Source organism: Biomphalaria glabrata, chromosome 6 (genome assembly GCF_947242115.1).
Source record: "Biomphalaria glabrata chromosome 6, xgBioGlab47.1, whole genome shotgun sequence".
Taxonomy (NCBI): Eukaryota; Metazoa; Mollusca; class Gastropoda; family Planorbidae; genus Biomphalaria; species Biomphalaria glabrata.
The window spans coordinates 31,281,570-31,307,822 of NC_074716.1; the positions used below are offsets into that span (position 1 = coordinate 31,281,570).

At 35.8% G+C, this 26,253-nt stretch overlaps 1 protein-coding gene across 5 annotated transcripts; it reads left to right on the plus strand.

Moving 5' to 3' along the window:
* Positions 1–1,406: 1,406 nt before the first annotated feature.
* LOC106059493 (excitatory amino acid transporter-like) lies at positions 1,407–21,921 on the plus strand. Of its 5 annotated transcripts, none has more exons than XM_056032878.1 (12): positions 1,407–1,626; positions 2,474–2,561; positions 6,651–6,810; positions 8,347–8,421; positions 9,307–9,429; positions 9,911–9,995; positions 11,015–11,208; positions 12,733–12,859; positions 13,283–13,516; positions 15,559–15,753; positions 16,501–16,635; positions 21,691–21,921. In XM_056032878.1, exons 2-12 carry the CDS (start codon positions 2,553–2,555, stop codon positions 21,815–21,817), a joined length of 1,464 nt encoding a protein of 487 aa, XP_055888853.1. In that variant the 5' UTR covers positions 1,407–1,626; positions 2,474–2,552; the 3' UTR covers positions 21,818–21,921. The 5 variants fall into 5 exon arrangements, with proteins under 5 accessions (XP_055888853.1, XP_055888854.1, XP_013072572.2 ...); XM_056032879.1 differs by lacking the exon at positions 2,474–2,561 and adding an exon at positions 4,042–4,187 and having other exon boundaries at positions 1,408–1,626; XM_013217118.2 differs by lacking the exon at positions 2,474–2,561 and having other exon boundaries at positions 1,408–1,626.
* Positions 21,922–26,253: the final 4,332 nt, after the last annotated feature.

Consider the following 26,253-nt stretch of genomic DNA (forward strand, 5'->3'; position numbering starts at 1 on the left):
CATCAAAAAACTAGCGAGAGACCGTGGAGGGTGGCGTGTTTTTGTCGAGGCCCTATGTTCCATGAGGAACTCAAAGGAGTGATGATGATGATATATAAATTATATTAGTGAATTTTTTTTTTTAATTTAGTAATTTCTTAACTAAAATACAAAAAGAAAAAAGTGTTGGTTTGTCCGACGGGCGGAAGGCGATTGCACCTGGTACAACCCTTTTCATTTTATATTTACTTATGATAAAATTTGAGATCAGAGTGTGTGTGCGACATAATATACAAATGGGTTAAAACTTAAAACATCACTATGTAGCTTATATTATATAGATATTCAACTAATTTTGTTCACAAACTATGATTTCTCCATAAAAATAGGACCGCCCCCCCCCATCTCACCGAATCGGCTAAGATACCAGAAGTGTAGCGACATAATATAAAAATTATATATTAATTCAACAATTTTTTTTTCTCTATGATTTCTAAATAAAAGTAGGACCCCCCCCCCCCCCCCACTCAAAAAGTTTAGGTGGGAAGGACAGTAGAGGTATTCGCCCTCCCCCCCCCACTCCACCCAATCGGCTAACAGGGGAACGACATAATAAAAAGATCGGTTATCAATAACAAGTTTTAATCATATATATATATATATATATATATATATATATATATATATATATATATATATATATATATATATATATATATATTTAATTGATTGTGCTAGCAAGCTGTGATTTCTACAAATAAATTGGACCGCCCCCCCACTCGAAAGTTTAGTGGGGGGGGGTAGGATTGATGCCATCACCCGCTCCCGACCCCACCAAATCGGCCAACATACTAGAGGGGGGGCGAAATAATATAAAAATAGGTTGAAACATAAATAATTAGTATATATTATTAACATAAGTAATACATTTGTATACAAATTGTGTGAATTCTATACTAAAATTCTTCCGCCCCCCCCCCCCTTCGGTAACACTCAAATAACGAAATCCTATATGACAGGTGAAAGGCCAACAGTATAATTAAGTCGAAGCTGGTAGTGCAGGTCGAACAAAGGAACCGTGGAATGTCGTCAAGCTAAATCTCTTAAGTTCATAAAAACACTGCCTCTCTCTAACACCGTCATACGTAGTCTGTTTAAATTTCGATATTCTTTCTCAAAACCTAGTCTAGAGTTTACTACTGGCGTCATTGTCCAAACTTCTCCTATTTACGAAACAAATGACCGCTTACTAATAGTACTATAACAAGGGACAGATAAATACCAAGAGAGATGCAATACTTATTGCCAGTTAAGAAAGATGATTTTGACTTTAACGGTCCTTTAGCTGAAACGTGATCTTCCATTCATTAAGACTTATCAACAGTTCCAGAACCGAGTTTAATGATTGTGATTAGAATTAAATCGCTTCATTATAATATGTTTATGAAGTGTACAAACACAGAGTAATTGGAAAACAAGGTCTACAACTCTGTGACTTTGTTTTATGGGCAGTGAAAGCTGAAACCAAACTTTATTATTTATAAGAAAAAGATTCAGTTATACACACGTGTATACCCTTGGCATTCATATATTATGATATTATGGTATGGACCTTGACACACAGTAATTAAGAGGAACCTGTACTAAGTAAGTCGAATGTAATTTTATTATGGAAATTATTGGTGAAATCTGCTATTAAATCTGCAGATTGAAGCTGACAATTAAATAAAAAGACTTTCATTTTGCCCACTGTCTTGTATTTCTGGTACCTCATATCCAATATGTGTACTTAAATACTCTGAATAGATTTATACATTTGCTTGAACATGCTTTTTTTCGGTGGGTGGGTGGGTGAATTGGGGCGGGGTAAAAAATTTCATTTTTTAAATCACCAATAGTTATTTAGAGTTAATTAATCGCTCTTACAGAAAAAATGTATCAACTGTACAAAGGAGGAATGATCCATTAAAAACAACAACATTTTTTTGTTACTTGTTTCCCACACTTAAGATGTAGCCTAAGCTAGTCTTTGGTAAGCCATGTGTGTGTTTCCCAAACTTGAGATGTAGCCTAAGCTAGTCTTTGGTAAGCCATGTGTGTGTTTCCCAAACTTAAGATGTAGCCTTAGCTAGTCTTTGGTAAGCCATGTGTCTGTTTCCCAAACATAAGATGTAGCCTAAGCTAGTCTTTGGTAAGCCATGTGTCTGTTTCCCAAACTTAAGATGTAGCCTAAGCTAGTCTTTGGTAAGCCATGTGTCTGTTTCCCAAACTTAAGATGTAGCCTAAGCTAGTCTTTGGTAATCTGTCTGTCTGTTTCCCAAATTTAAGATGTAGCCTTCAATAGTCTATGGTAAGCTGTTAGATTCCTTAGACCTAACAGCGCCAATTTAATTTGAGAAATTTTTGAAACCTAATTCATATGGCCTCACGAGTAGACTCAATATACAACAACAGGTGTTGGCATCAATTTGTTGATCGCTTTGTCTAATTGTAGAGTATCAAACAATGTGCTCGCAGGTCGTATTCAGATAGGGGACAAGGTTCATTGAGTGACAGGGATCTGAACATTCAGTATGGAAGAGGTAGGACTGCATTTGTTGATATTTGTGTAGTTCATGGCTTCTGAGAGTCATTCTGAATATATCGAAAGAGGCCTGCTTTTACATGCTCGCATGGATTGAACTACCGGGATCTTCATTTGATTTTGTGAAACACAAACTCTCGTTGCAATGGTGTATAAGTAGTAACAACCGGAAGGGAAAATGCTGTTTAGTGCCGTCTCAATGTTTCGATTTTGAAATTAAATATTCAAGCCGGTTTGTACAAAGCTTATATTAACCCTATCTCTCCGTCTGCCTGGTACAAATCTTGTACACGTTATTTCTACCATTTTTAGCGGCCCCCGAAATGGGAAAAGATGCTATTAGTTTTGTGTGAAATGCCTGTCCGTCTGTCCGTCCGTCTGTCCGATCTCGTAAACTGAAAAGATAGTGAAAATCCGACTTCATGATATTTTAGGCCTTTCAAAGTTTTTTCTTTTCTGAAAGCGAAAAATCTAAATTTTCCCTTGTATAGCTTTTTTCCCCATAAAAATACACAGTTCAAAACATATTTACTTATTATTTTATATACTACTAAATGATGTGTTTTCTGTTCTACGAGCTACTAACAATAAAGTAAACACGTTTGTTTTCCTATTTGAAAAAGAGCAATTATATTTTGTTTTCCATTTTAAAAAAGAGCAATTATATTTTGTATAAGCGTAAGTTGATGATTTTTAAAAACAAGATTCAATAAGCAGTGTTTAGTACTATTTATGAGTGATTAGACTATAGTGATATACTCCAGAGATTCTTTGGATACTTTTGCAGAGCAGGAAATGTTTTATTATTTTATTATTATTATTATGTTAGAATCGAAAGACTGCCAGGGTCGAGTTTCCTTAAAAAGAAACACATTTCATTGTAGTCTCTTTATCAGTGTCCACTGAGGAATTTTTTGGTGATTTTGGTAGGTCTGCAGCATTAGCGCCCTCTGATAGGCAACGAGAGTCTTCTTTGGAGTGTCCTTGAAGCTATCTGTGAGGTCATTATTTTTGTTATTTTAGATAACTTCCATTAACGCGGTGGCTGAGCGGTAAAGCACTTGTCTTCCGAACCAAGGTCCAAGGTTCGAATCCTGGTGAGGTCTAAGATTCTAAATTCGGGATCTTTGGGCTCCTCTGAATCCACCCAGCTCTAACGGGTACCTGACTTTAGTTGGGGAAAAGTAAAGGCGGTTGGTCTTTGTGCTGGCAAATTGACACTCTCGTTAACCGTGGGCCACAGAAACAGATTACTTTTACATAATCTGCCCAATAGATCGCAAGATCTGAAAGGGGAACTTTACTTCATGAAACGCTAAATCTCCAAGCCTAGGTTCCCATATTTTCTTTGTTTTTCCGTTTCAGTTTTTCTTACATGATGAGACAGTGGTACGGCGATGTCAATAATGGTAGCGTTTTTTTTCTTTTTATCAATAAACAGCAGATCAGGGCAATTAAAATAAATGTACCCTTTATAGGCAATCCCAGTATAGGAAGTGGTCAGTAGACTCAAGAACCTCTTGTGGCGAGTATTTGTGATAAATTACTAGTTTATACTGATTGAATTATGTGTCAAAACCAAGTGTTGGTCTATTAATTTTGCAACTTGGTTATGGCGACATAGGTAGGTAGATTATTATTATTATTACTATTCTATTTGTATTTGCTAGTTAAAGGTTAATATAAAGAATAATGATTTGGTTACCGGAGTTGCCTACACAATAGTATTTGGTTCTGAATTGATGAACAAGATATAGATCATGACCGCATTACAAATGAAGAGATATTTGAAACATAATCACAACGGATATTGGGCCCCACAATGACCTGCTAAACATTGTCAAAAAATCGCAAACTAAAATTTTACGATCATATCAAGAGGTCCTCAGGGCTCGCAAAGATCTTTCTGCAGGGAACAGTACCAGGAAAAAGAGGTAGACAGAAAAAGCGATGGGCAGACAACCTGTTTTTGTTATCCAGGGGGCTGAGGGCTTTGCACTGGGGTTTTATGCCTCCTCATGTGGCTGGTGAGACCTATGTGAGCCCGGAATATTGGGCCGCACACTAGCTTTGTATTTGTGGTGATACCACGTCTGTTCCAGACATTTTTAGACAGTCTGCCATAGGATGCACTGGCCTTGGCGATACGCAGGTCGATTTCACTATCGATTTTTCCGTTTCTGTAGATTGTGCTGCCAAGATATGTTAATTTGTCCACTGCGTTTATATCATGTCCATTTATAGTGATGCTTGTATCCGAGTAGGCTTTCCCAGGAGTAGGTAAATATAAGACTTTAGTCTTGTTTGTGTTAATGGTAAGGCCAAAGTCTGAGCATGCTCTTGAGAATTCACTGACAATGCTTTGCAGATCATTTTCAGAGCAGGCATTTAGGGCACAGTCTTCAGCAAATAGAAAGTCTCTTGATTACTGCTGAATTTGTTTTTGATTTTGCCTTAAGCCGCCTCGGGTTGAATAGGCTACAATAAAATCTGTATGATATATTTATCCCGTTGTTTTCTCTATTTGTGAATGCATCTGTCAGCATAGCGGAGAACATGATACTGAACAGTGTAGGTTCACTATATAGCTCTGGATGTCAATATCTAATTTAAAATAAAAATCCTGCTTCTAAAGAAATGGTTCAGTATGAGCCTGACTTAACGGGTGTGATTAAATTACAATCTAGTTTATTTTTTTAAGTACGGAGAAGGGACGGATAAATGTATGTCATATATATAAACACTGCTTATTTTATCGTGTTTTACAAATGCATAGGATAGTGTATATTCTAAATGCTAAATGATTTTTTTCTTTTTTTTTAAACCAAAATAAACGTTCTTAATAGGTTATTATTAGCTCCAACTAAAGAGAATACATATAATACTGATATATATAACTAGATATTTGTATTTGACAAAACTATATGCGTATTGTTGTAGAACTATAGAAGATAATCACCTCCCATGTTTTTTTTGGTCTCTTTTTCCATTTATAGAAAATAGTTTAATAATTGTAATTAATAATGTGTTAGTTTGAAAAACTACTTTCATATTTAATTCAGGAACCAAACGGCTCGCTTTTACCAGAAGATCAAAAGTAGTCATTTCAATCAAACTCTATAAGCTGCAAAGTATAATGAAATAGAGTTTTTTAAAGTTTTTTTTTAGTTTTTGGAACGGACAGAAAGACGACAAACTTAATGAATAGACTCCCTGCCAGACGACAATTAAAAATGTATAAAGGGGGGGGGGGACACATCGAACTTAAAATTAGCTGATCCAGATCTTTTGTTTTCTATGTATAAAGATATATATATATATATATATATATATATATATATATATATATATATATATATATATATATATATATATATATATATATATATATATATATATACACATTCAGAACACAACAAGAAAAGGTCTTTGTTTATTAGATCCTCATCTATTTCCTCGTATTAATAAAGACATTTTTAGCGGCTCCCATAAAAAGAATAGGTACTATTTGTTTTGTGTAGTCTGTGTGTCAGTATATCTGTCATCTTTAATTTTCCTACCAAAATATTTACGTAGTGGAATTGAAATTCTAGATCTTGATCTAGTCTATATAATCTTAGACTAAACCTAGAAATTCTAGATCTAGAATCTACAACGAATTTCATTAGAATATAGATCTAGATGTAGGCCTAGTCCAAAAAAAAAAACTAGATCAGATCTAGCCTAAAATATCTAGATTAGATTTAAATATAGCTTGTAGATCTAGTAGGATGGCTGCCAGGTCGTGTGGTATGCACGTTGGACTAACGTTGGAACTTTTCAATGGTCCAGGGTTCATAACCTACTCACTGCCATCAGAAGAAGATTTGAATTTAATGTAGATTATCTTCAATTTTTAAGGAAGATTCGAAACATGTAAATCATTTAACCGAAAAACATTTTTACAACGCTAAATGAATCTTTGAAATATTACTTTGGACAATCAAACGAAATTCATACCTTGAATATTCCTTGCCAATCGGCCGCCTGTGAGTGTGTGTGATAACACAAACTCTCTTTGTAATCTTGTTTTATTTATTTTAATTAGAAACAAATAATATTAGAGATGACGAAAGGAAAGACATGTCGAGAGAGACTGAGAGATAACGCTTTCCTTATCCTGACGTCAGTGGGCATTGGGCTGGGATTCCTTCTTGGACTTTCTATACAGAGGGCCCGTCCTAATTCTGATACGTTGATGTGGATAGGTAAGGGCTTTAACTCTTTATTATTTCGTCATTATTTCCCCCGATCCAACGTAATTATTTATTTTGTCTTTTTGTAGTTCATTGCCCTGTTATGATTAAACTTAAGTTTTTGTTATCAGAAAAGGTTATATTTGGTATAGAGTTATAGGGAAATGCATTGCTTTTTTTATATAACACAAATTAAAGTTTATAAAATCAAAAATTAATTTAATGAGGTCAAATCAACGATGATCTTGTCAATTAGGAGAGAAAGAGTTAAATTAAATTTAACTTCCACTTACACAAAAAGATTTACGAATGTTTACATATGTATTTTAATAATAACAACTCTAAAAATCACAAATTGCAAATAATATTAACCACATAGACGATGTAATTTTTTTCTTACAATACCTCTATTTAACTTACATCTTTGTGGAAACATAAGGGTGGGTGGAACCTGGGTGGATAGAGATCTTGAAAACGGCTCTAACGATTTTCTTAGAAATTTGACAGTCACCGTATATTGTTGGGAAATTAATTACACTAGCTCGTTGGCCATATTGGGACTATTCTTGTTTGACCGTTATAATTTCGGAATGTAGAAGAAGAAACAAATTTAAACTTGGCTAGAGAAAGAGAAAATATCTATATTGAAGGTCTTCAAGTAAAGCGCAATAATTGCTTTAAAAAAAAATTAATGCTCAAGAATAGTTTGCGCGTCGTCTTCTAACCCTAGCTCTAAAGGACTATCATTGGGTTATTGTCAAGCCCAGAAGATCTATACCTTCGTTTAACCAAGATTCTTTCTCTGGGTTGGAGTGGGGTGGGGTGAGAAATGGGGCTGGGTAAAAATGTTCCATTATTTAAAAAATATTTATTCATTAAGATAAAAATAATCACTATACGTGATGTATAAGGGAGGTATTATCTTTTAACTATTTAATGTTTTTCTTGTTAAAAAGCTTAAACGAACTCTGCCTGTCTGTCTGTCTGGGTGGAATGCTGTACACGTTTTTCTCCCAAATCCCCATTTTAGATCAAGTAGAATTTATGCACAATTATTTATTATTGATGACAAAAAATTAATCAATAAAACAAATTCACCTTTCAGATTTTGAGAATTTGATCGTGACCGACGGAAAAACGAACACACAGACAGCAGAAATACAACATCATTTGTTTTTCTATGTAGCTGCTTCAAATGCAAGAACCTAACACATTATGCGAGGAACCCCCCTCCATTTCAAAATTAATAAGTAGAAATGACAAATATACCAGGCTAAATGCCAAGCCACCAGTGAGACAGCCACAGCAGATATTGAAACAGGATTACATTGTATAACTTTATAGAGAACGTTATGAGAAGTATCAAATGTTAGTAATGGGACATCTAGATCTAGTAACAGTACCAACAAAAGATAATTTATCACATAGCTCTGCGGGATGTGACCGATGTAAATAAAATTTTTAAAAATGTAATATATTTTAAAACAAAAACGATTCGGACTTAAGTAAGCGGACAATATTGATCTCATGTGTGTCTTCTTTGATTAGGTCTTATTGGTGAGCTGTACATGCGGGCATTGAAAGTTATTATATTACCTTTGATAGTCTGCACAATTATATCAGGTAATACGATAGTCTATAGTCTTTTGTTATATTATATAATTAAGTCTTATTAATATTTAGAGAGTCCATAGTTATATTTGGACGTTTGATAGTCTACAGTTATATTAAGTAATTTGATAATCTACAGTTATTAAGTAATTTGATAATCTACAGTTATTAAGTAATTTGATAGTCTACAGTTATTAAGTAATTTGATAATCTACAGTTATTAAGTAATTTGATAGTCTACAGTTATACCAAGTAATAATCTAAAGTTATAATAAGTAGTAATATGTGCTAAAGTTATATTATCTCATTTGATTGTCTAAAGTTACATAAAAAATTCCCTTTCAGACCTTGCGTTCTATAAGGCATATAATGTAAAAGCCATCTGTTTCTGTGCCCACGGATAATGAGACAAACATCTTTTACATTTCTCGAATTATTGTCAAGTACCCATTAGAGTTGGGGGGGGGGGTGGACTCAGGGGCACTCGATAAAATCTTCACTGGAATTGGAACTCGAGACTCCTCGGCTCGTAAATAATGCACTTCCAACTCAGCCATCACGCCCCAAACGTTACGTAATTGGACGCTATAACCATGCACGTGGTTTTAAGTCGCATTTAAAATATAAATTAAAAACATTATGATGAAGAAGGAGAGGCTAGAGGAGGTTGAGATGCTGGAAAGTTGTTTTTTTAAAGCCTAGACACTATATCTGTTGTAGTTCTAGAGGCCTAATCTCTCCAGAATCAAAGACAATAAAAAAAAATCTTAAAACAATCTGTACAATCTTGAAACAATTTAACACGAACGGATCAATAATAAGATGATATTTTACTTATGTGTGAAACACAAAATAAATGCATTTTTTAAATTAAATAATACGTCTATTTAACTACAGGTACATCTTCTACTGACGCAAAGTCCAGTGGGAAAATTGGGTTTGTGGCCATCACTTACATAGTATTGACGAATGCGCTTGGAGGGATAGTTGGAATAATTCTATGTCTTCTGGTAGAACCAGGTAAGGCAATGCATTTCCTTATATCTAACTCATTGTATGTGTTTCAAAGAGAGACAAGGTCACTTAGGACAGCCTCAGAAGGAATTTACGTTTAAGAGTATCCAAACTAAGACTGGTGCTTCGAACGTAATCGATTTCAAAGCAATCTTGAATTTCTTACACAGAAAATGATTTTTTTTTCCATTCATTTTCCCGGTGACTTGGCAGAATTTAAGTCATTGGTTAGTATGCATGACTGAATGCATGACGCGTAGGACGTAATGATCTTCTTTTTTTGAAGTAATGTCTGTATTATATAAGATAAGAAGATATAAGAAGATATAATATAGTATATTTCATTTTAGTAATATGGGATGCCTTATTTAAAGATTTTATGTAAAAAAAAAAACAAATAATTTAAGTATTTCGTATACATTTTATATTCTAATTTGTTAACTATTTTTCTACATATTCAAACAAATGTCAAAATCATTTTTTAAAGGCTCAATTTCTGGCAACATTGACAAAACTACACAGCTGGATGCTAGAAATTTACAGACTGTTGACATTCTGGCAGACTTTATTAGGTGACATTTTCAAGACAATTTGATTTACGTTTACTTGTATATTTTAAAGAAAAATCTCTTAAATAATAGTTCAATAAGTCACAAAGTTTGATTCCCAAATGTCTTATCTATAGATTTATAATTTACTTTTAAAAATTTAATTCCTTTTAATAATACATTTGGCGCAAAATATTGTTTCATTTTAATTGCATTGTAATATTGTATATAAATAAATAAATGAATATATACATATATACAGTCCTTTTTTTGTAGCAAATAAATAGGTGCCGGTACTCAGTGATTGCGTGCCGGTACTCAGTGATTGGGTGCCGGTACTCAGTGATTGGATGCCGGTACTCAGTAGTTGAGTGCCTAACTTTTAACTACTAAAAATTAATAATATACGCTAAAATACAAGAAAAGTAATACTTTTATTTTTCAAAAAGGTGCCGGTACGCCCAACCGGTGCGTACCATCACAAAAAATATTCTACTTTTTTATGGCCACCTACTAACGAGGGTATCACGTGACCACCACAATTACCAGCATTTTAGTTTCCATCATCAAGTGTTGTATAGATGTAGATTGACTCTGTTGATCTAAGATCCTCACTCGTGTTACTGGAAAAGTACACCATCAATATGTTTATAGATATATATCAAATACTGCAAGTGCTGCGGCACTGTCCCGTTGGTTTCGGCTTAACTTCGAATGACTGTACCCCCTCTGCGTGGAGGAAGAGGTAATCGTGTCTCATATTCTTTTCGACTGTCACATATTTGATGACACAATTTCAGGGGTTTTACAAGAGAGAATTCGGCCCCTTGAGTCCTCATTGAAATGGAGTTTGATGATGACGTAATCTTGACATTCCCTCCACCTCGCTTTTTGAAACAAAAATCTTACCATCATATCACAATATTGTATTGTTAATATTGCTCAGGGAAAATTGAAATATAAATATATAATATAAATATATAATAGCGATTCAATAATCTAGCTTCTTTTTTGTCAAGAACAAAATGTACTGTGTATTCTAGGAACATCTTTCCAGACAATGTGGTTGGAGCAGCATTGCAGGTGTCTCAGACTAAGTACACCGAACGTCCTGTGACCAGATTGGTGAAGCTCAACTCCAGCCACACGTGGGACAATGGAAGTGATGCGATGGTCAATGTCACGGTAAAGCAGCTTACACGGTCACTGGGCAGTGCGTCTGGCACAAATGTTTTAGGTACGTCACAAGGAGACTTTGAGCACAAGAGAACATAATGTACTAAATTTGACCTTTTGACAATCCTTCAAATCCACCGCCAGACAATCTTGTGTCCCTTGTATGAGTGAACTAGTTCCAGAAAATCTTGTGCGAGTGACCTAGTTTCAGAGAATCCTGTGTGAGTGACCTAGTCCCAGACAATCTTATGTGAGTGACCTATTTACAGGCAATCTTGTATGAGTGTCCTAGTTCCAGTTCATTGTTTGTGAGTGACCTTTTTCAAGGCAATCTTGTGTGAGTGACTTAGTTCCTCACGATCTTGTGTGAGTGACTTAGTTCCTCACGATCTTGTGTGAGTGAAGTGACTAACTGAGGCTGCCTGTCTGGGAAAAAATTAAAGGTTATATATATAGACTTCACATGGTTATTTTACAGCACTTAAAAGGAATATTTCAATTTTTATACTGACCAACACCCCTAACACTGTCTAAAACAAATGTGTTTGAAAAGTGTGAAATGTTTTCACTCAAATTGATTTGCATTTTATTTCTGTCTCAAATACGCTCAGTCTGTGAAAATAATGTTCCAAATAGATAAGCCCCAATGATCAAAAATTTTTGGTATGTTACTATTTAGTTTCGTATCAAATGCATAAATTCCATATTGGTTTATCACAAACGTTTAAAAATTACTTTTAGGAGATACATTTGTCTTCCAATTAAGCCTTTGAAACTGAGGCATCCTGTCAAAACAAAACGTTGGTTGATTCTAATTAATTCTAATATGATCGCGAAAATAAAGCTGTATACAACTAATTAATACATGCTGATGATGAGCATTCACTGTACAACCAGAGTGTGCTTTATCTTAGTATTTCTATGGAACAAAATTTGACTCAATAAATGTCAGCCATAGTCCTCTCAAATAGTCTTTAAATTAAAACAAAGAAGGATCCGAAATCAGAAGGACCTAGAGCAAGTGAAATAAATAGATAGATAGACAGACAGATATATATATAGATAGATAGATAGATAGATAGATAGATAGATAGATAGATAGATAGATAGATAGATAGATAGATAGATAGACAGACAGATATATAGATATAGATAGATAGATAGATAGATAGATAGATAGATAGATAGACCTTAATACCAAAAAAAACCGTAACAAACCATGTAAATAATTAAGATGTACATTTAAAAAAAAACTACAAAACTCACCCATATGTCTGTCTGTTTGGTACAATTTTGGAACCCGTTATTAAAATTCTTCCTCTAACTGCCCATTCTCAGATCAAATTTAAACAATTACTATTTTTTTTTTTTTTTGCAAAACATGTATAAATAAACAATTAACAATTAGTTAATTAAATAACGGTAATTAATTTGTTTGTAATTTTAATTGATAGCAAATTGGGAAATAAATCTTACAGTATTGAGATACTGTAAAAGTGGAGTATTTAAAAAAATACAACATTTTTTACAAATATTTTGCTTGTTATGAAATGAACTTGAAATATTACATCTTCCCCCCACATAGGCTTGATAGTTGTGAGTGCTGCGTTCGGTATCGCAGCTTCCAAAGTTCAGGACAGAGCAACAAACTTCATCAACTTCTTCAAGGCAGGCGCTGACATCACTTTCACCATTTTTGATTGGCTCAAATGGCAAGTCACAGATGTGATGCTTACGTAATGTACATAGCCCAGTACAATAGTCTGGAAACATGTTTGTTTTATACTCATTACTTCCACTTAAAACGAATCGTATGAAAGTTTGCACCAGTAATCCGTTAGGGCGTGGGGGTTGCTGGGTGGAGTATGACTATATGAGTTTACACAATCATTGACTTCATGGTTAAGTCAATTTCGAGTAGATGTGCGATGTTAAGTTGTATACCTATTTTAGTGTAATTATTGTGACTGTTAATAAAAATATAAATATACATTTTTGGAATCATAATATAAGTCATTGGTTGACATGCATGACTAGATGCTTGACGCGTAGAACGTAATCATCTTCTTTTTTAAAATAACGTCTGTATTACATAAGACAAGAAGATAGGATATATACAATTTCTTCATGTACAGGTCTACCCCAGTGGGCGTGGCTAGTCTAATTGCACGTGCTATAGCAGGCATGGAAGACGTCACTACTTCCTTCTCCTCCATGGGCGTGTACGTCGTGGTGGTTGCGGGAGGCAATATTGCCTTTCAGATTTTGTTTCTCGGCGCCATCTATGCCATTTTTACTCGACGAAACCCTGTCAGGTTCTTCATGAATGTAGCCAACCCTTGGCTGATGGCTGTTGGACCTCCCAGCTCGTAAGTAAGCTATTTTTTTAAATTGGGATGACAGCAGAGTTGGTTGATTGATTAGCCCTGAGCTAATGTTCAATCAGCTGATTAATTAGCACATATTAACCACGTACTTGGTTCATTGCTTCAATGCGATGAAACTTTCAAAACAAAATTTGAATAACAGATGAAGAAATTAAAACTCGATTTCTGATTAGTTTGAACACACGGTACAAGCCTCATTCCTATGAGCATCACATCTACTAGACTGCTACATTTAGTTTTAGACATGCCCGTTCTCATTTTAATAGGACAGTCACGTGGTTATTTCATGTGTAATAGTAATGCTCTTTGATTTTTTATATTGTTAATAATATGTTAGAGGTCATGGCTTATGTGCTTCCAAGCATGGGCGTAGTCCAGGGTGGGGATTCTTGGGGTTCAACCCACCCCATCAAATGAAATCCCCCCCCCCCCCGCAGGAAGGTGTGAGACTAATTTTTTGTTTTGATTTCGTTTATTTTAGGAGAGATTTGAATATTAAACCATCACTTGCCCCAGCGCAGCCAATGGGGTTTTGATTTTAAAGTCTCTTTCCAAGGGGTTTGCGAATAAACCCACCTCTTATATAAAACAAAAACATAATGCAAACGAAAATCCCGAAATTCCAAGAGCATAGCCAATGGGGATTTTGATTTTTTTTACAATAGAACCCCCTCTTCAATATAAGACTAAAGTCACCAGATTCTATGAGTGTAGCCAAGAGGGGTTTTGTGTTTAAAATTCCCCTGTTGAGGACTTTAAGTTAAAATCCCATACAGAGAGTTATGAAGTTAAAAAGCTAAAAACCTCCTCCTCAATATAAAAGAAAAAGAAAATTACACACTAAAAATTCTATGCACGTAGCCAAAGGGGGGTTGAGTTTAAACCCCCCTCCTCCAGAAGGCTTTAAGTTTAAAATCCCCCTACAGATAGTTTTGAGGTTGAAAACAGCCTCTTCTATATTATTCTAAAGCAAACTACAGTCACCAATTCTATGAGCGTAGCTAAAGGGGTTTTGAGTTTGTTCAAAAAAAAATTTCCAGAGATTTTTTAGTTTAAAACCCCCAGCAGATGGTTTTGACGATAAAATTTCCCTTTTCGATATAAAATCTAAAGCAAAATACATTCACCAAATTCCAAGAGCTTAGCCAGGAGAGCTTACACATTTCTATTAGTCGCTAATAATTAATTTAATAAAGTGCAATGAATAGCATGGAAGTCATTAGCCGAAATTTAATAAAAGGGACTATGCCGAACTTGGAGTCGATCACTTAGTGAGGTTGTGACAGAGCGTCGCATGAGGTTTGCGGGCCATTTTCCTTGACAAAATGGATTACACATATTAAGAGTTGCAATGACATGGAGGCCATTACGAGTAAAGCGAAAACAGGGAAATCCTAGTATAGCTTGGCGCCACGCTTTCAAGGAGGACCTCAGAGCAGCGGACACCAGGTGGGAGGGAAGGGTCTTCAGACATTGCCAGTGATAGATTTTGTGGAGACAGCTTGCTGCTCAATTCGCCGAACGGCGCGGGAGGATCTGGGTCCTAAATAAGTGAGAACAGCAGATTGGGATTTTGAACTGTAGATACCTTAGAATATGGATTTTTTTGTTTTAAATGCCCGAAATGTTACCTGGTGTTGGGGCCCCGCCCTGGGCCCCACTGGGAGAGCTGGCGGGGCTTCCCCAGATCCCATTGCTTGCAAGGACGGGGTGTTTACAGTTTTTCCACTCACTCCAGTAAGAGCCTGTTCTGGGGTTCAATTAACGTCTTCCGAAAGAATGAGGGGTCGGAATGAAATAAAGAATAATTATACACACATTCATATATTAACATATTTTTGCTTATTAATTAATTTATTTATTTATGGCTGGGTGGGGGAGAGGTGGACCCCCCCTCCCCCCGAAGGGGGCTACACCTATGCTACCATGTTCTTTGGTTTACAGAGACACCATACAATATAAGTATAGAATGTTAAATAAACACTTTTTTCATGTTTTAATTTTGGTGTTGTACAAATTCACAGAGCTCTTCCTCTTCCAGTATTGCACAAGATGAGTACAGACATCTATAAAGTGGACCCCAGAGTGGCGGCATTTGTTTTACCCTTTTCTGTGACATTGAACAGAAACGGAAGTTGTTTGTTCGTGTCTGCTTCATGTCTATTTATAGCCCAGTACTCTGGCTTAGCATTAAGCACTGGAGTTATTGTGACCATAGGGTGAGATGTATTTGATTTTCAAGAAAGACCTATCTATCTTTTTCTACTTAATTTTCGAAGCATACTTCTGTAGTTAATGTCATTCTCACTGCCGAGTAAAAAAAAAGTTTCCCTTTCAGACCGACAGAAAGGTGACTCTTACTATCTGGAACTAATGCCAGAGACTCACTAGAATTGGCTATAGGCTTCCTTAAAATCCCAAAGTTCTAAATTAGCAGTATTCATAGGGATTTGAACGTGTAACCCTTCCGTTCAGACACCAGACGTTTTACCAATACCTTTCCTCCAAATCAATTTGTTTATTGTGCTTATATTTGCCCACAGACCGCACACAACAAATAATTTGGCAAGATTTGATAATTTAGCGAATAGCCTAAAGAGAAATGTTGATGGGCTTGGGATATCTGGAGCAAGATTGATTTATTTTATTACTTATTGTATATTTTCAATGTAACACACTCCGAATATTTTTTTCCGTGGCAATTCATTAGGCTTGGAGTTCAATGGGAGTTCAAACTTTCGATGTCGCAGATTGTTTTGATACTTTTTCAAAAACTTTTTTATTTGGGTCCATACATTTGGAGAAGATGAAATGAGTTATTGATTGTCTGGACTACACAACGCCTATGTAAATAATTGTGAAAAAGTGCCGATGCTATGTTGCTTGTATTTTAAACATTGAACAAGAAAAAAACTTTGCTACTTTTTTTTTGGTCACTAATACATTCCTGTTCTTTTTATTTTTAGACTTCTGTCCATCATGTCCTCCCTGGCTATTCCCAACGTGCCGTCTGCCAGTGTTGTGACCATTCTCATCATCTTGTCCACTGTGGGAATTCCTGCCACCAATGTTGGCATAGTGATGGCTTTGGAATGGATCAAGTAAGATAGTACACGAGTAGCCTGTCATACTTGAACACTGAAGAGGTTTACAATTAGGAAACATTCTCAATAGATATTCTCATATCGCTATTCAGACTTTAAGACTAGAGAGTTCTAAAAGAATAGAACTGAGAAATTAACAACTAACATAAAAAGTTGTTTTTTTTTTTAAACAATTCCTTCTTTATCAAGTTGATCACTTTTTCTAAGAGCTATTACTTTCCCCTTAATAATTAATGAATGATAGATTTAAAAGAAACTGAACCTCTTACTCCGCCTCGATTCCACACCCGCCACTGACGCCGTAAAAATGTCCTGGTTATGTGCATGTATAAATAAATCTACTCACAGCTTATAGGATTCTAATGATAGGTCTATAGGTCCAGGCAGACTGTGCCCAAAATGTATTTATTTATCCAAATCTTTAATGAATACATGCGGGAATACCCGCGGACTTACGCATGTTCTAGACATAGACCTCGAGACCAAATTCAAATATTAGAGTATTACACTAAATTATAACGGCCACTCTTGTTTTCCTCATAGTAGACCGTGAACTTATAATTCGTTCCTTAAAGCTATACGTAAACTGTTAATTTTATCATTTCTAGGAAAATCGTTATATCTGATTTCGAGATACGTGTCCAGGCAGATTCCTGGTTCTTCCCATAGAAGAATTTGCTAGCTGAAAAAAAAAGAATTGTAAAAAAACAACAACAATGGAACAAATTGTCGCCATAACATAAACCTATAAACTGATTAATGGGTTAATACATGATTCAAAGTAATATTTTAACATTAAAACAATAAGTTCTACTAATAATTGAAATAATGTTATGTAACAATAAACCTTGTTCTGAAATTTATCAGAATATTTGAATGGTTCTATTAGTGACTCTGGTTTCTAAATGCCCTAAACAGGAGCAAACCTTTTCACAACCTAAGTCTTATGTAACCTTAATAGTGGCGTAGCTACCAATGTGCGGTTGGTGCGGGCCGCACAGGGCACCAAAATTCCCCCAGTGTGTATTAATTTCCTATTTCCCTGAGCTTTTCAGTAAAAACGACTAATTGTATGGACACGAACAAACATAAACTACTGTATTTTAAACATGAACTAACGATTTATAAACTAGTCATGTCGCTATTTTGTTTCATCTCCTTGACTATTTTTTTAATACAATGTAAGCAATAGAACAGTTTGAATCTAATTTACTAGATTTATTTCGGACACACGGTACATGTTGTTACTACACTGATCAATGCTCTGTAATATAAAAAGGAAGAAGAAGATAGGCCAACCTTTTTTTTACTTCATTGTTTATTCCATTGGTTTAATCTAGATATTGAGTTTACAAATATATTTCTAAACTCTAGCTCTGAACAATTGTCTTCGTTTATACATTTCTTTATGATTCTTTATAGTTTAATTTTGGAAATAATTCTATTGTAATGTCAATATTTTTTTAAATAAGCTAACCTTTGTTTTCTACTAGTTTTTTTTCTAACTAGTTAATTGTAATACTGTAACGTAAACAAAATGATGAACAGTGCTCAAGACTGACTAGTCTGGCTGGCGCCTCAAAACCCTTTTAAGCTCAGACGGAGAAATCGGCATCTCTGGTTCTGTCCGGTCTGGGTAGACTATAAGGGCCCTATACCCAGATCTATCGAGGTCCCTCATTACCGACCCATCGGTATAGCAGAAAATGGCATCTGATGGGTAGGACTTTAGTGTAGCTGATGCCAAGTTTTGGAGTATGGCAGGTGTTAATCGCCTCTTGGTGGCTCCCTCTTGCCCTATAAGGGACATGTTTTTTTGTGGGGCCAGCAATCTCCTCCACGGAGGGCAAGTATTAATCCTCCTAATAGGAATTCTATCAGTGGAGAGCCCAGCTGATTTTGACAAATTGGCCTCTGTGTGAAGAAACGATCGCATTTTTATGCGGCTTCTCTCTCTCCACTGTTGCACTAAGATTGAGGTGGGTAGCCTAGAGTCGCCCCTTTTGTAGCGCTCGTAGGCCGTAAGTACCGCCCTCTCCCTCCTTAAATGTAAATGGGCCACGTTTGTTAAGATTTTAGCAGCGTTTGTTGGGCTTTGGGCTTCTCCGAAAGGTGCCACAAGTGAACCTTAGTGCCTGTGATTGTACTCGGTCGAGTGATTCGAGGACAGTTTTACTAGCATATACTTGAACTGTATAGCTGTACTCAATTAGTGATCTGACTGCCCCTAAGTACAATGTGCGTAGCAGGTAAGCTTTGGCACCCCACTTTGTGCTGGCCAGCTTTCTTAGTAACGCTAACTTCTCCGAGGCTTCTCTTTCAACTTCCTGGACGTGCTGGAGCATTGACAGTTTTCTATCCAGGGTCACCCCTAGATATTTTGGCGTGTTTTCACGTTGGAGTCGCAGCCCACCGAGTTGAAGCTCGAATGGAGCCTTAAGAATGTCGATCCCTAGGCTGAACAGGGATCAGGTCGTTTTGGCGACGTTTATCTGAATCTGTCATTTGTCGCAATACGAGGAGATGGTTTGGAGGTCTGCTAGTAATGCCGCCTGTATTTGGTCGGCTTTCTTGCCGGTTGACCAGAGGACAATGTCATCCGCATAAAGCAGTTTCTTTGACCGCAGTGAGGTGCGTTTCTTAAATATTTCTTAAGTCTAAAGAAGCATCTAGACAATTTCAAGTCACATCATTGCCAGAGTCCACCGACTATAGGCGAGCTGTTATTGGGTATGAATTAACTGAACAATTAAAAGCAACAAAGCAAGATGAGACGTTTATCATTGAATCCAGAAAAAAATGATTAAGCCGACATCCTGAATGAGGAAAAAGAAGAAAATATTTCAATACCGCAGGTTCTAGAGACTAAAGGACAGCACACAAGCATGTCTTTAGTACACTCCTCAAAATTCATACTGAAGAAGCTGAACCATCAGACAGTGTAAACAATACAGAAAGCAGGATAATAAACTCTAGACTGAAAGACATTGGAGATTGGCCTGATGTCATCACAGATTTTATTCGCATACACCTTCTCATGGACAGTCAATTCAGAGAGGCGTATAGACATTAAGAATCAGCAAAAGGAAAGGCTAGAAAGCTTTCAAAGGCATGTTGTTGTTTTTTTTTGCAAATGTTAAACGGCGAGAAAGTTCTTAGAAAGTGGATGTGTTATTCGCCAAAAAAAAAAGAATCCCTATTTTGCTTCCCCTGCATGCTCTTCTCAACAAGATCAAGTACCAAATCTTCATTTATATCCAAAGACGGATTCAATGAGTGGTGGAGGTTATCCCCGAAAATAGAAAAACATCAGACCAGCAGAGCTCACATTCAGTCATCGCTTGCTTGGAGGGAACTTGAAGTTCGCCTGAGAGTAGGGAACAATATTGACAACAAGGCCCAAGATTTGATTATACAAGAGACGAAAACCTGGAGAGTTAGTAAAATTACTATCAAAGTACGATCCACTCTGAGGGAGCTTGTGATTCGAACTATGCTTTGTTTCTGACCGAATACATACATGTCTCCACAAATACAAAATGAATTTATTACAATATTGGGGTATCACGCTAAAAAACAAATCATACAGCAAGTAAAACAAGCCAAATATTTCTCTATTATTTTTTACAGTACACCTGACATCTCAAAGCTGGATCAAACTTCCCAAATTTTACGGTACGTTGTCATGGATAATGACGGGTTGCAGGTTCGTGAGTCTTTTGTTGACTTCATCGACACAAAGGACAAGCATGCTGCTGGAATCACTGAGATGATTCTAGAGAAACTGTGTTCGGATGGTTTAGACATAATGGACTGCAGGGGGTCAAGACTATGATAATGCTGCGGTCATGAAAGGTCAAAACTACGGTGTCCAAAAAACGTATTCTAGAAGTCACTATTCATTGCCTGCTCAAACCATTCTCTTAATTTAGCAGAAATTCGAGCTGCTGAAGCTGAAGTCAATTCGGTAATATTTTTTGGTACACTGGACCGTTTACACGCCTTTTTCTCAACTTCAATGCACCGCAATGCAATATTTGATTAATGAATACATATTATTTTGAACAAAAAAGTAAGGTTTTGCTATGTTATTAATTTTTTTTTTTGGAGGGGGGGCATCAAGATGAGGTACCGCACCAGGCATCACATAGTCTAGCTACGCCACTGAACCTTAATCTATGTACTTTACCTTACTCAACCCTAGCAGTAAACCTCTAAAACAGTCCTGTATATGTCATTACAAGCATTAATAACAGAACTACATTTCACCAAAAGATTGACTCGAAACTGTACCAGAGTCATTGATCTACATTAACTTATGTTGGTTACACCTGCTGTGCTCTCGATTGATCCCCGCATGGCCCGCACCACTTTATCTTATCAATGTTTATCACATCAGTGGGTCGGCTCAATAGAAGGTAGATGTCTCGATGACAGCCCATTTACCAAAAAAAAAAAAAAAAATTCAACAAAATGAATCGCGTTACAATTTTTTTTTCTCTCGATGAACCATTTTGATACCCTACTAAATACAAGTCAGAGTAAATGGAGTCATTCAAAGTTTCATGGTCAATGGATCTAGAAACTAAGTAAGTGCACCGAATACCACTGACTGAGTAAATAGATCCAAGCTTTTTAAAACATAACTCAAGATAACATTCTGCCATGTTGACATAAGACTTGTATCCATCATGTAGAACATTTCAAATTAACCTCGCTTTTATTAAATATGTTTATGAGACGTTTGAAGTTCTGGTAACATTTACAAAGTCCGTGTCGCCTATTTGTTTCCATTTTCCGGAGCCCAAAATACTTTATATAGTTCTGTTATTTATAGTTGTTATTATAGTCCTGTTATAGTCCTTTTATAGTTTTTATTATAGTCCTGTTATTTACAGTTATAATCATAGTCCTGTTACTTATAGTCTTTAGTACAGTCCTGTTTCTTATAGTTCCTTATAGTTTTGACGATAGTCCTGTTCCTGTCTCCCTGTTCCACCCACGTGATCACAAGCTCTCTTTGAATCCAGTTTATATCTTTCCTTTGCACAGTGACAGAGCCAGGTCTACAACCAACCTTGTGAGCCATCAGTTAGCTGTACTCATTGCATGGAAGTTTTGTAAGCGTGGCTTGAGGCTTCAAAGTGCTACACGGAGAGAACTTAATGTTCTTGTATAAAGTGTCATGTCTGTAGATTATTTAAACTACTATTGGTATTGTTGGACCAGATTCATTTTTTATATTCTTTTCTAATTTTAAATAAATGTATTCAAAAACAAAAGGCACATTGAGTTGGATTAAGTTGTTGTTATATTTATCATTGTGTTCAGTTTCAGTATTTCATGTCTCAATAAAACTTTAAATGAAAAAAAAAAGGTAAATGGATTGTGTATAAGAACGAAATGCTGGCCACCTAATGTATTAGTGTATGCTCCTTTAAACAAACTCGGTCAAATGAAAGTATTGCGCTAACATAGTCACAGCTTTGATCTAACAAAGCCACAAAGACTTTTCAAAGTGACATAAACTCTACGTGTATGCACTGATCTCTAATTCAGTTTCAGCCAAATATATACCCAATGTTTTTAAATTAACTTTCAAACTTTTCGTAAGGCAAATACTCGCTTTTCTAATGTTGGTAAAACTATAGTGAATTGTACAGACTTTGGACAAGACATCACTGTAAAAGTCAGGTTGCTTACTGTTTCTTTCAGCTGGTTTCCAGATAGACAACATGTAGACGACTTTTCATTAACTGAATATATCACAAATATAACAAGAAACTTTTATCTGTAGATATCAGAAATGAAGACCACAAAAACCACAGTCCAATCTTCCTAGGTTATAGACACTTCCATCTATCAAGTTATTCCAATAGCATACGCCTCACATAACCAACTTTCTCCCGAATTTCACGTGTAGCCCAGATTTTGGGTCCAGCGAAACTGTATCACTCGCACACACAAATAATAAAATGGAGTTGAAATCGACGGCGTCAATACCATAAATCTACTGGCAGGAAGGTTCGTTAGGCTTGATTGGCTACCTGCATAGAAAAATGAAACAAATAGTGACTTTTGGTGACGGAAATGTTCACAACCTTAGTTTGACTGAAGATTCAGATTAAGATGACTTATTCGAACAACCTTAGTTTGACTGAAGATTCAGATTAAGATGACCTATTCGAACAACCTTAGTTTGACTGAAGATTCAGATTAAGATGACCTATTCGAACAACCTTAGTTTGATTGAAGATTCAGATTAAGATGACCTTTTCAAACAACTTTAGTTTGACTGAAGATTCAGATTAAGATGACCTATTTGAAAAAAAAAAGGGGCGCAGAGTTGATGAAGCGTAAAGATTGTCGACACTTGGTCAGACCCACATCATTCGTCTGTTAACATAACACAAATTAGAAGAAGGGTTAGGGTTAACTAGAATTGAATGCAAGCTATTCCTAGCACACTTGGATAGACTGAAACTATAACACTAGAAGGTAAGTAACTAAAATATGTCCATTATATATCTATACCTTGATGAGGATCAAACTATCTTCTATTTAAAAGTAAATCAACTTACATTTAACTTTTTTGGGGTTTCAGTATGTTTGTTAGTATCAAATCTGTCCTCTAGGCGACTAGATACTATTATTGTCTGTCATACTATATTCTATCTTAGTGATGGCCAAATTACGACCTGCTGGTAATATCCAGCCCTGGAGGCAGTGCTATCCGACGCCTCTGGAGTTCCTGCATTACATATTTAAACTGCAGAGGATTGATTCCATGATACTCCGCTTTGCGAATTTTGTTGTTTTTTTTTTCAAAGGGCATTACTGCACTTCTATTTCCATATACACTGTTCATTAGACCAGTTTGAAGTATTTGGCAGAATGTAGGTCATTAGTTAATATGCATGATTAGCACTAGCGGATTCAGAACTTTGAGAGTGGGGAGGCGATTTTGTTCCAAACCCTAACCCTAACGCCCAGTATACCCTAACCCTAAGCACAAACGCGCGTACAGCATATATATTATATAAGCGTTTCCTTGCATTCTTCACTGCAGCTCATTATTCATATTCACATATTTAGATTAGGGATTTCGCTGGCGAAAAAAAATATTTGAAAAACAAACAAAAATAAAATACCTATGATGAGGCCTTTGTCTTGACAGCTAGGGGTCTGGTGAAGCGCTGTAAGCTTCGCCAGTGGGGATCGGGGCGAAACCCACTACGCCAAAAGCGTTTTCTTGCATTCTTCACTGCAGAAACGCATTCTCCTGACTACAGCTCATTATTCATCCTATTAAAAAAGGACCTTTTGAATAATGTTTTACTTGAAAAATATTCTAATATGAATTTACAGGCCCTTACTACATTGCTAATACAACCGATTTGTTCCTTGAAAAGATAAGATACCCCACATATTTAGATTTAGACTTTGAGGAACGCCACCAAAAAAAAATTGCTCCAAAAAAATTTTTTGGATAAAAGCTCATTTGTAAGTTATACATTTAGTTCAATAGGCCTGTTTGTAACTGTTTTGTTACTGAACTATAAATCATTGCTCTAAACAAAAAAAATTCGGAAGTGGGAGGAGAAATTAGGTTCTACTCTAAATGTTTTGCATTTATACGATTTAAGTATAGATTGTGAGTTTTAGTCTCAATTTTTTTTATACAATTGAAACATATCAGTATGAGTAAAGGTTGGGAAAAAAGTGACTAGGAAAAATATAATTGGGTTCAGAACTCATCTCATTTGTTACTCTTATAATGAAATATTTCGTATGAATTATAAATTTTCCAAAACAAAGTCTTTCTTAAAATAATTATGATAAATTCGTGTGCAATTACATAAACTCTGTCGCCATATTTGACTCTTCTGTTTTAAAACGTTTTCGTCTGGAAAGGAGAGGGCGGTAGAGTGAAAACGTTAATCCTTTTTATAATTTCTGCTAATGATTGCATCTAGCATTAAAGAATTCTTCGATATAAGAATTTAATTTATAGCATATATAAATTATATTAGTGACAACTTTTTTTTATTTTGTAATTTCTTAAGTAAAATACAAAAAAGAAATAAGTATTGGTTTATCCGATGGGCGGAAGGCGATTTCATGTATCGCCCCCCACCTGGTACAACCCTTTTTCATTTTATATTTACCAATGATACAATTTGAGATCACAGTGCGTGTACGACATAATATACAAATGGGTTAAAACATCAATATGAAGCTTATATTATACAGATATTCAATTAATTTTGTTCACAAACTTTGACTTGTCCATAAAAATAGGACCGCCCCCCCCCCCCATTCAGAGGGCAAGAGTGGGGAGGGCAGTAGAAGCAGTCGCCCCCCCCCACCTCACCGAACCGGCTAATATACCAGAAGTATAGCGACATAATATAAAAATTATATATTAATTCAACTAATTTTGTTTACAAACTATGATTTCTAAATAAAAGTAGGGAGGATGTGGCCGAGTAAGGGGGGGGGGCGATCGCCCAACTGCCCCCCCCCCCCCCCCGGATCCGCCAGTGATGACTAGATGCATGGCGCGTAGGACGTAATCATTTTACTCTTTGAAGTAACGTCTGTATTATATAAGATAAGAAACGATAAGATTTTGCAAACCAATGTTGTCTGTTTATGTTTCCAGAGTCGGTCAATGATGCCGAAAAGCCAAACCTGCCGACCAAGACTGACCCAAACCTGCCCCCGACCAAGACTGATAGAGAACTTATTTTTAATATTGACAACAATAGGCATCGGCTTTGGATTTCTAATAGGGTTCACACTCCAACCTTCTCGCCCTGGTCCTGACACTCTGATGTGGCTGGGTGAGTCATGTGGTCCAACCGACTAGTACATACACATTCATGTATTTACAAAGTCTGCAAACTGTATGAGTAATATGCGCTGAGTTGAATTTCAACTCATTCTCTCCTAATTAACGATAGTATCGTTGATTTAACCCCATAAAATTAATTTTTGAATTTATAAACTTGTATTTGTGTTTTATAAAAAGAGCATGCATTCTCCTATAATTCTAGACCAAAAGTAACCTTTTCTGATTACAAACAAAACTGTTATTGAAGTTTAATCATAACAGGGCAGAATGTACAAATGTGAAATAGGAACAATTCTGTCGAAACTAATGTGATTATTTCGGAGATAAAGAGTTAAATGTTTGCTTTCTTTAGTGAAAACTATTTTAAATAAAATCCTTTCCTACTTCAATAAATATGCTTTAAGCTTTTTTTGGTGATGATGTAATGAAAGCGCAGTTCTGGTTTAACCAGTGTGAACACAAGAAGATTAATTTCACTTCATTCAGTATAACCAGAGAAACTGTAGATTTTTGTTTCAAAGCTTATATAAGCTAACTCTGTCTGTCTTGGTGGATTCATTTTCACGTGTTGTCTCCCATTTCCTATTCTCGGATCAAGTTGAAATTTTGCACAAATATTATTATCGATGACAGTACATGAATCAATCGGAAAAAAATTGTTTATTTCACCCTGTGTTAGCAATGTTGAGATGTCCAGATTTAGCGATTTTCCTTTAACTTTAAGTTTAACTTGGATACTTTAATTTCGAACCAAAAAG